The sequence below is a fragment of the Palaemon carinicauda genome, chromosome 32 (assembly GCF_036898095.1).
Source record: "Palaemon carinicauda isolate YSFRI2023 chromosome 32, ASM3689809v2, whole genome shotgun sequence".
NCBI lineage: Eukaryota > Metazoa > Arthropoda > Malacostraca > Decapoda > Palaemonidae > Palaemon > Palaemon carinicauda.
The window spans coordinates 48,207,216-48,218,494 of NC_090756.1; the positions used below are offsets into that span (position 1 = coordinate 48,207,216).

At 41.9% G+C, this 11,279-nt stretch overlaps 1 protein-coding gene across 1 annotated transcript; it reads right to left on the minus strand.

Annotated features, from left to right (window-relative positions):
- Nucleotides 1-3,262: 3,262 nt before the first annotated feature.
- LOC137625597 (secreted acidic protein 2-like) lies at nt 3,263-5,826 on the minus strand. The gene is made up of 3 exons (XM_068356510.1): nt 5,660-5,826; nt 5,368-5,461; nt 3,263-3,379 (listed from the first exon to the last, which is right to left on the minus strand). The coding sequence occupies exons 1-3, from the start codon at nt 5,824-5,826 to the stop codon at nt 3,263-3,265; spliced, it is 378 nt and encodes a 125-aa protein (XP_068212611.1).
- Between the last annotated feature and the right edge of the window lie 5,453 nt (nt 5,827-11,279).

The window sequence follows — 11,279 nt, forward strand, 5'->3', positions numbered from 1 at the left end:
AAACAGAAGGTTAAAGAATTCTAAATGCCCCTACCACAGATCTCATAAGTTGATCCACTTGCTTCGCATAGTGCATAAAGAACGCCTTGGATGACTACCACCCGGTATGCAAACAAGGATGTTCAAAGTCCATTTAATTAAAGAAATTTTATGGGATAGGCAACTTTCCTCGGATCATGACTAACGGGTGTACTGTCTGGATCCGTTCTGCGAATAACACGGGTGAATTTCGCCCTTAGTTATAGATAACTTTGAACCCAGGGTTTCTCTTCTGAACAGCTGTCCTCCCATGAAGTCTGAGGGTTCTATGAAGATAAACCTTTAGGCACTCCACTGGACATAGAGATGAATCTTCCTCCAGAGGGCATATTCTCTAGGGACCCCACCTGTTGGTGGGTAGCTTGTTCCTGGTTAGAAACGTTGGGTCTGGAAATAGATTCAGTTCTCCCTCCAAGAAGTGCACGTGGCCTTCCTCTCTAGAGAGAGCCACTATCTTATAACTCTGGCCCCCAAAGCGAGTACAAACAGAAATATGACTTGAATTCAAAACCTTCTAAGCACATTCCTCATTGTTTATTGTTTATACACAATGAGGAATCATATCTAATGACCCTGCAAAGGGTCTTTGGAAGCGCTGAAGGGCTAGTTCATTAAGAACGTCGTTAGAAAGGTCGACCTGTAAGGCATAAGGTATCTAACTTGTCAAGGCAGGCTTGAACAATAGAATTGTGTTGGCTGCTAAACCTTGCTCATGAGGGTGAATGAAGAATGATAAATAGGAATCTGTCGGGATTTCTTTCGGTTTCTTCGCCTTGACAAAGGATAGCTATTTCTTCCCTGAAGCCTCATAATGTCTTCTGGTTTCCTCCAAAAGTCTAAACTGACTTTTAAACACCAAATCTTCTTCTCATCGTTAAGGAGGGAAAATCCTGAGATGTAGGTTCCGTGTTTTCTGTGATGGAGCGAAGACAGTCGACTTGTCTACTCGCTGAGACAGGGATGGATCCGGTTGCGCTACGAATTTCAGTCGTAGTTCCAATGCCAGAGGGAACTAAACGCTATTTGGCCACTTGTGGGCCACTATTGCTGCTTTCCCTTTGAAGGATCTCAGCTTATCGAGGACCTTCAAAAGGAGGTTGTGCGGAGGGAACATATAGATACTGGACCATCTGTTCCAGTCCAGGGACATAGCACCACTGCCTCCGCGAACGGATCCTCGTAAGGGGACACATAACGATCTCTTTTCTTGCTGTCTTTCGTCACAAACAGGTCTATCTGCAGTTCTGGGGCCCTATTCGAGATGAAGGAGAACGATCCTTCGTCAAGGGACCATTCTGACTCTATAGATGTAAACCTAGATTGAGCGTCCGCTGTCACATTGCGGAACCCTTGAATGTGAACTGCTGACAGGTGCCATTTTTTCCTTTCCACTAAACGGAATATGGCCAACAACACTTGGTTGATTTGAGGTGACCTCGACCCTTGTCGATTCAGGCATCTCACTACCACCTCGCTGTCGAGAACCAGTCTTATGTGGGTCGAGTGGCGAGAAGAAAATTTCTTCAGTATCAGAAGTACTGCCATGGCTTCTAGAAAGTTGATATGATATGACTTGAAAAGATTGGACCAAGCTCCTTGGACTCTCATCTGATGATGTGGCGGGATGTCGCAAGAACAACCCCCACACCCTTGAATCACTCTAAACAGACCAATGTCTCCTCAATACAACCTTTCCCCTTATGTTATCAGCAGCGGGACTCTTGGACAAAAGGAAAAAAAACAAACCAAAACATAGCCTTAATACTATATTTCCTTGGTGGCCGGACAATTCGGTCCCTGACAATTCGGCCCTGGACAATTCGGTCCCAGACAATTCGGTACTAGGACAATTCGGTACCAGGACAATTCGGCACCAATTAATTTTTTTAATATGGAAAAACAGTATTTTTCCAATTTTTATCGTTTCTAAAATTCTTATCAGTTCTATGCATTACTTTTAAAAAGAAAATTTTTGCTTTTGTTTGTATGGATATAAAAAAAGTCCAATTGATTTATCCTTGTTTGTGTGATAAATTAAAAAAAAAAAAATTCGTTTCTTTATTATATAAAAAATGAAACAGTAAAAACCATACATTTCTTATGTTAAAAGTATGCATATAAAAATAAAATAGTAAAAACTATACATTTCTTGTCGTTAAAATTATATAAAAAATTTAAACTTTAATATTATGAGCGATTGCATTAAGGAACTGCATTCTTTCTGCTTGATTATATTTCTCCATCGTCTCATATTTCGACTAATATGAGCTTCTTTCGTTATATCAGTAAGTGCACACTTATTTAAATGTCCTAGTTCTTCTGTTAGAATTGAACGAGAAGATGTTTTACTTGTGATTGTCCCTCCTTGATATTTGCAGTAGCAACTTTTGCACTCACTTCATCTGCAGTTGTGCTATGAATTTATTTTCCAATATATTTGAGCGCATGGAAATTAACATCTGAGTGAAGCCATGCTTTGCAAGTCCGCCTTTCACAACGCTAATATATCTTCGTACCATCAGCATTTTCTTTATGTTATTGGTACACATAGTTTTCCTTTTCAACTAATTTCCTAGTTCCTTTTTCCAACTGTATGCAGTTGCAAGATTCCATTGTGTGAATGATGGGGTGAAACTAGACTAAAAAGTCAGGAATAAAGAAACTAATAAAGTCGTTTTCTTTATATTTTTTTTATAAACTAGGGAATAACCAAAGTAATCGTTTAGTAATAAAATAGTTAGGTGGATTGTTTATGTTATTTGTGAACAACTAGTTAATAAACAAACCAAGTAGTTAGGTATTGAGGTGATATTAAAAAATAAATAGTTCATAATATGTAATATAGAAATATCATATTTTCTTGATTTGTAAAAAATGACAAGCCTGGTACCGAATTGTCCTGGTACCGAATTGTCCTACTACCGAATTGTCCGGGACCGAACTGTCCAGGACCGAATTGTCCTAGCACCATTTCCTTAAAACTACAATACTTAACATCCACAAACCATCCACAACCAAAATAATCACTTAAAAATAATTGTAAACTTGAACACTAAATATAAATAAAACGTAATTCAAATAAACAAAAAAGAACCTAACAAACTTAAATTACACCGCACACCAATATCAAAAGATAAAATATATAAATTATCTTCCACATTAAATAGTATGGGACACCAACACTGTCGCCACACAAAAGCTGGGCTGTCTTTACAGCACACTATCACAGCTCTGTGTTTAACAGTTCATTGGATGGCAATTTGCCACAGCTACTTCTCTGATTGGGGTCGTGGTTATTATCATCATCATCATAATCATCATCATCATCATCAACAGCAATCTGAATTTAATACGGTGTGGGTCATCAACAATCATCGAAATCTCAGCAGCCTTATCAAGTTCCTTATACAAGACAAGTCATCATCAATCGAGTAAACATTCACATTCAAGTGAACTCTCTCCAAAGGAGTTAGCCTCACCAAGGAGGAATCACGGCTGTTGAGATAATCAAAACCCTTCCAACGCTGGTAAGAAAAATATAATAATAAATCTGGCACTCACTACTGCCTCTTGCTGCAGTCAAATCAAAAAAGCATTCGCTCCGAAACATTCACCACTGTCGTAACCTAACTAAAAAATGTAAACAAACAACCTCAAATATACCGACAGTCTTCCCCACTACAAACAATCATTCGCGAACTACCACTTGTTCTTCGGCGCGCACTGCGGACACACAAACACACATACACACACAAACACACATACACACACACAAACACACACACACACTCTCTCTCTCGCGCACGCGCGATTTAGAAAATGAAATCTCTCTCTCTCTCTCTCTCTCTCTCTCTCTCTCTCTCTCTCTCTCTCTCTCTCTCTCTCTCTCTCTCTCTCTCTGGATTTGGCAAAAGAAAATAAACAAAAAATAAAACAAAAATTAATCCTCCACATTCCTCCCCCCTTACTTTTCCAAATCCGTCTCACACAAAACTTACAATATATTTTCCATTACCCAGTCGCAGTCGGGAACGGTACCTCTACTCTGAGTAACTGGGCCTCCAAATACTTATTCGTATTCTTACAAATACCTATAAATTTCCCTTGCACTTTCTCCTCTCTTAAAACTTTCAAACGTCTCTTTTTCCTATATTCAACTAACACTAATTGTTTATTTTCCAGCCCTAATTTCTCATGCATACTAGATTCATATTTGCTCATTTCCAGCCAATTACTCATCCTATGCTCACAAACATTGATCCTATTCCTTCCACACACACAGGAGGACTCACCCAGCTGAACCCTCTTACACTCTAGTTTCCCGAACATCCTGGCAGCCTTAATCCCTTCTTCCTACATACTCTAGCTACATGCCCATCTGCACCACATTCAGAACATTTAGCACGCTGCTCTCTACACATCCTCGCATAATGCCCATTCTGACCACAATTGCCACAAATCATATTCGTACATCCACTTGCTATATGCCCAGTTATACCACACCGAAAACACTTAACCTCTTCCTCTTTTTTGCACTCACTAATTTTATGCCCTACCTCACCACATCCAAAACAAGCACCTAGAGCCCATCTACTGTACATTCATTCTTCTTATAACCTACTTTCCCACACCTATAACACTTTTCATCACGGACACGGCTATCTGACATACCTTGATGTGCACTCACACTCCTATCCCTATTGCGCCAATTACCCTGCCTAAATCTTTCTTTTGTCCTTACATGTATTCCCATATTACTCGCCCTAACACTCCTATCTACTACATTATCAGCTACCCTCATTGGTCCTCTCAAAATTGTGTCGTTATAACTACCAAATTCTATTACACTTTTTTCATTTCAGTTCTTACACTCACAGATTTACTTTCTTTCATACATCTATCCAACTCGTAATCCTCAACTATCTCTAAAATATCATCCCATGTAAATCTTTCTTTCGTCCACCTCATTTTCTCCTTCCGTTTCAAATTAACAAACTCAGCAACATTCTCGGGTACAGTAGCCAAAAACTTCTTCATTAACTCCTTATTCTCATTTATACCTTCATCCCCATACTTCTTCCTAGCTAAAGTTTCCAACCTACATACATACATCGATATCGCTTCTCATGCATTCATCAGTGCTTCATCAAAATCATTCTTATGCTTATACTTAACACTCCCTTTCATACGTTTTACCTGCTCAAATATTCTTCTAACTCCCTAGCCCAAACTCTTTTACTATCACCATACTTATCCTGCTAATACCTCTCATACTCCTTGAAAAACTCGTATACATCCCTACTACTATGCTCATTGAACCTTTCACACCGAGGTACCTCTCTCATAAACAGTCTTACACATATCACGTTCATTTTCACCGCTATCATCACTGCTACCTTCCTTCTTGTTTCCTACTTCCTCGCTAGAATATAAGGAATCTAATTCCACAGTCATACTCCTATCCTTGATCATAGTCTTCCTAGCCCTTTTCTTACTCGCCACTTTCACCCATTCACGATAGTCCTTGCTATCAGCCTGATACTTTTTCTTCTCTTTCTTCACATCACTTTTACCTTTCCTTTCATCTTTCCTCTCACCTTTCTGTTCATCCTTTCTATGCCTAATTCCCTTATCTTCAATATCACTATCACTATTACTACTATCACTATCACTTCCTTTCCCATTATCACCAACCTTAGCATTTTCATCCCCTATCAACCCATTACCCGAAGCTGAGGACAATCCTCCGACTGCACCTTCACCCATTATAGTTTTCATCATCCCCATGACTTGCCCCATCATAGCTTCCAATCGGTTCTCCATTCGTTCCTCATTCTCTTTCATCCTCATCTCAACACATTCTTCCACTCTCTCTACAGTTCCCTTTAACTCCCTAAGCTCCTTCTGCATCGCCTCATTCTCCCAGTTCAACCTCTCATTCTCTGCTAGCAACCTCTCCTCCCGCTCCTTACTCAGCCGCAATTCCTCCTTCAAAACCCTTAATTGCTCCTCCATTTTTCATCAACCTTAATCCTAATTCCGTACTTCGTACAACAGTCCAGCTTCCTATCCCACCTCGGCAGTCCTTGTTCAGGCGCCAAAATAATGTGGCGAGATGTCGCAAGAACAACCCCCACACCCTTGAATCACTCTAAACAGACCAATATCTCCTCAATACAACCTTTCCCCTTACGTTATCAGCAGCGGGACTCTTGGACAAAAGGAAAAAAAAAAACAGAACATAACCTTAATACTATATTTCCTTAAAACTACAATACTTAACATCCACAAACCATCCACAACCAAAATAATCACTTAAAACTAATTGTAAACTTGAACACTAAATATAAATAAAACGTAATACCATTCAAATAAACACAAAAAACCCTAACAAACTTAAATTACACCGCACACCAATATGAAAAAATAAAATATATAAATTATAAACCACATTAAATAGTATGGGACACCAACACTGTTGCCACACACAAGCCGGACTGTCTTCACAGCACACTAACACAGCTCTGTGTTTAACAGTTCATTGGGTGGCAATTTGCCACAGCTACTTCCCTGATTGGGGTCTTGGTTATTATTAGCACCATCATCATCATCATCATCATCATCAACAGCAATCTGAATTTAATACGGTCCAGGTCATCAACAATTATCGAAATCTCAGCAGCCTTCTCAAGTTCCTTATACAAGCCAAGTCAACATTCACAATCAAGTGAACTCTCTCCAAAGGAGTTAGCCTCACCAAGGAGGAATCACGGCTGTTGAAATAATCAAAACCCTTCCAACGCTGGTAAGAAAAATATAATAATAAATCTGGCACTCACTACTGCCTCTTGCTGCAGTCAAATAAAAAAAGCATTCGCTCTGAAACATTCACCACTGTCGTAACCTAACTAAAAAATATAAACAAACCACCTCAAATATACAGACGGTCTTTCCTACTACAAACAATCATTCGCTAACTACCACTTGTTCTTCGGCGCACACCGCAGACACACAAACACACATACACACACCCAAACACACACACACACTCTCTCTCGCACACGCGCGATTTAGCAAAACTAAAGAAAATGAAATTCTCTCTCTCTCTCTCTCTCTCTCTCTCTCTCTCTCTCTCTCTCTCTCTCTCTCTCTCTCTCTCTCTCTCTCTCTCTCTCTCGGGATTTGGCAAAAGAAAATAAACAAAAAATAAAACAAAAATTAATCCTCCGCAATGAGAGTGGCCTCCCCAGTCTTCCTTTAAAGCGTCTGTGTGGATAGTTACTGACTGGGGAGGAGGTTGAAGAAGTATTGATTTCTCCAGACTCCTGTTGCATCCTTAAGCTGTGCTCTTAGCACAAGATCTGTTATCGAAGTAAACTGTAGAGAGCCCAGCACTCTCTCCTGTTCGCGTCTTGATATTCGTTTGGATTTCAATAGTCTCTTGACAGATCCTACTATTTCTTTCCTCTTCTTACTAGGAATGGAAAGCCGATGTGACTCCCAATTCCAGTGGATTCCCAACCACTGAAATTTTTGAGCTGGAGAAAGACGAGACTTTTTGATGTTGATCTTTAATCCCAGATGTTCCAGGAATTGGTTCACTATCTTAGAAGCTCGCATGCATTCTGTCCTGGATGCTGCCCACACCAGCCAGTCGTCCAAGTAGGCTACTACTTGGACCCCCTTTAGGCATAATTGATGGACAGCTGCGTTCGCGAGCTTCGTGGAAATCCTTGGGGCTATGTTTAGCGCGAAAGCCATGGCTCTGAAGGCGTAAAGTTTTTTATGTAACTTGAAGCCTAGGTAGGAGGAGAGGTGACGATTAATTGGAACGTGCAAATAAGCGTCAGACAAGTCTATAGAGACAGTATATGCCCTTCTGGGCAGTAGGGTCCTTATGTGCTGAAGCGCGAGCATTCTGAACTTGTAGTTCACTATGAACTTGTTGAGTGGGGACAAGTCTAGAATAACTCTGAGTTTTTCTGAGTCCTTCTTTGGAACACAAAACAGCCTTCTTTGGAATTATATGGATTAACTTTCCGGATTACTCTTTTGTCTAAGAGTTCTCAGACATATTCTTCCAGAACGGTGGAGGAGTATTAATTAGGCTTTGGACCTAGGGATCGAAGGTCCAGCGATCCCTAAATATTTGTAGTCTCTCTCCTACTGGAAGTATCTTACTTCTGCTGTTGTACACCTGAGGCCTTGCCTCCTTGACCGCATCCTCCCCTGTATGCCCTTCCTCTTGAAGGCCATCTAGAAGAACCTCTGGCTGTTCCTCTAGCTCTCGAACAAAAGGAAGAAGTCTGCCTTTCGAAGGCTGGGTTAAAAACTGGCGACTGTGTCGCCACTTGTTGAGGTACCAGCTGGTACATGGTTGGAGGTTGTGCCACTATCTGAGGCACCGCAGCCACAGGAAGTTGTTGTTTTTGCTGTCTGTAGGGTTTAGCTAGTCGAGAGAATGGCATAGGCCTTTTTGTCTTCCTCTTGGGTTGGGGAGCCTCATCCGGAGAAGACTTTCTCTTGAGATCTAAGTCCCACTTTTTGAGAAGGTTCTTATTCTCTGTGGAGGCCTTGTCTACTACCTCTTTAACCACTTCATTGGGAAAGAGGTCTTTACCCCAAATACGAGAGAAGATCAGTTTCCTTGGTTCGAGCCTCACCGCAGCCAAGGCGAACACGAACTCTCTGCAGGCTCTCCTAGCTAAATAAAGCTATAGAGATCCTTCATAACTGTGGCCAGATTGGTTTTGGCCACAACTGTGAACATGTCCTTGATCTTGGGGACACTTGCCATCGTTTCTAGTGTCGTTTGCAACGACATCGATGCCGCAAGTCTTTCCTTTGTCTCTTGCTCTCTATGCAAGAGAGCCTCCGACAGTTTTGGAAGTGCCTCACCGAACTGGCGTTCAGCAATATCAGCTTCTAGCTTCCCGACTGAGAAGGTAAGGTGTACGTCCTTCCAGTCTTATCGGTCCAAGGGTAAGGTCAGAGATAACGGCTTGCACTCCTCCAAAGAGGGGCATGGTTTCCCTGCCTCCACCGCCTTTAAGGCTGCCTTTGAGTTAGTGAAGCCCCTCTCTTTCATCGAGCTCTCTAGTAACGTCTGAGCTTTACTTTGGTCAAGAACTATGACCTCCTTCGGCTCCGTCTCCTCCTTTCAGGCTGGCTCCTTCTTAAACAGACAGAGAAGTCTGGATAAGAATCTTTGTTGACCCAAAATTCCACTTCTTCCAGAGGAATTATTCCCAACTTATCTGAGATCACGATCTTCCTGGTTGTCATTGGGATGTGTTCGGCATACCTCCACGGATTGGTATCCGAACACAAAGGAAGATCCTTCACGCTGAGCCGCTTCTGGGGCCCACATGATGCTGCAAATCTACGTATCTCCAGTTTCATTGCAGATTCCTTCTCATCATTTTTCCTTTGAATTTGTTGGATCCTCTTAACAATGGAAGAAAGAGTCCTTCCCAGTTCATCTTGGATAGCAGACGATGTAGAAGGAACAGGTTCTGGGTCCGGAACCGATGTAACCGACACTTCGTCGATTTCTTCCTCTTCTACTTGAGGAGCCTGGGACAGCTGCATCTCCTGACCTTCTCTTAGAAGGTCCTTCTCAGTAAAATCCGATACCTCCGTCATCCTATCGTCCAATTGGATTTTTTGAAGGGCGGCTGAGACTTCAGAATCTTCCAGATTCTGGGCAATTGGTATCTCCACCTGAGGCTGGGGGGTGATTGCATCAGCCGATGCTTTAGGGAAAAGGAAGGCCCTCATCTTCTCATTTGGAAGGTAGGGACCTGAGGTGTTTTTCTGAAAACCCCTCACGCAGGATCGTAACGTTTCCCTGGCAGCATCCCTTGACTCCGTTGACTTAAGGTCGTCAAAAGCCTCGGTAATCAGGTTAGAACAATCTGTACAAACCTGAGGGTCCCAATAGCGGAGATCACCTCTGGAGGCTGCGCATGCTGCGTGCCTCCTGCAATATTGATGTTCACAGAAGTTCTTACTACGGACATGGTCTTCCTGTAAATAGAAGAAAAATCCATGAGTATCAAGTCAAGGCTTTCACTTATATTGAGAAATTTAGCTTATATAGAAAAGCTATAAAAGAAAGAAGGAAAGACACATACTTGTATTTCCTGTCCAGTCAATTGCTGAAACCTCCCGAGATATTAAAACTAAGGTTAATTCTATTCTAAAATACCTTACGTAATTTCATAAACGGAAATTTAAGGTGTAGTCCACTTCTTGAGATAAAGTTTTAATAAACGGGATAGAAAGAATACAGAAAGAACTTACTTTCTATATATTGTACGGTCTCAACAAAATGCTGTAAAAGATAAGATTATGTATGATGAAGAACTTTTAGTGTTATCACAAGCTCTGTAAAACAGTTTCTGCTAATGCAGTGTGTACTACACTACGAATACAGAAACTACTGTACATCGCATGCTGTTGTGCTGGCTAGCACGTGCCGGTACGTGCCGGCAAGCGCCTGCACATGCAGGACGGCATCTACCCCTGTATAGTTCAAAGATATACTATCTTTAACTCATAGGCGGCAGCTTACTGATTTGCGACTGTGTGCTGGCCGGCAATCATTGCCAGCCAATGGCTGAAAACACAAATACCTGGCTGCCGGCCGCTAATAGTAGTGGCCAGCAGATTCGGGCTGTGTTTCCACTGCCGGTAGGCAAACGTAATAAAACCCATGCCCGCCGACAGTAGCCAAGAACCAGAGAACCTCCAGCTGCTCGGCTGTCGGCTGTTAAGCCGGCAGCCGGGTTAGGGGTGCAACACAATAGTCAGAGAAACAGTATGGATGTAAGGTTATAAGGCGCCATTGCCATACGACCTTCCATCCAGAAAGAGTGAACTTATGGAAGGGAAGAATGTAGCATTCAGGCTTCCAAAGAATCCATAGCCTGTCGGGCTCTACCGGCAGACATGGTAGGGAGACCAAGGGTGATCTGGGGTTCACTCTGCAAGAATAAAGGGTGAGCCTGTCCTGCATCCTAACTTATACTAAGTACAGAAGTAGGATTTCGGCCAAAAGAAATTAAAAGAAAGAGAAGTGGGGGAGGGATAAGGGTCCTATAGACTTCGTTCTAGCAGGAGACACACTCAGCCGTTAGGGGAGCTCATCCTAACCAAGAGTTGTCTATTAGGGAGGAAGACTGGCAATACTTGCTATCCTCCTCCCAACCAGAACAAAGTTAGGTGAAATTATTTCT

Excerpts from the sequence above, each read along its gene's own strand:
- LOC137625597 (XM_068356510.1), bottom strand. The coding sequence starts at position 5,826 with ATGGGGATGATGAAAACTATAATGGGTGAAGGTGCAGTCGGAGGATTG. Across the intron at positions 5,462-5,659 it reads ATTGAAGATAAGGGAATTAG|CGAGGAAGTAGGAAACAAGA; the intron begins GCATAGAAAGGA and ends CTTATATTCTAG. Across the intron at positions 3,380-5,367 it reads TTTATGAGAGAGGTACCTCG|ATTGCTGTTGATGATGATGA; the intron begins GTGTGAAAGGTT and ends TATTAAATTCAG.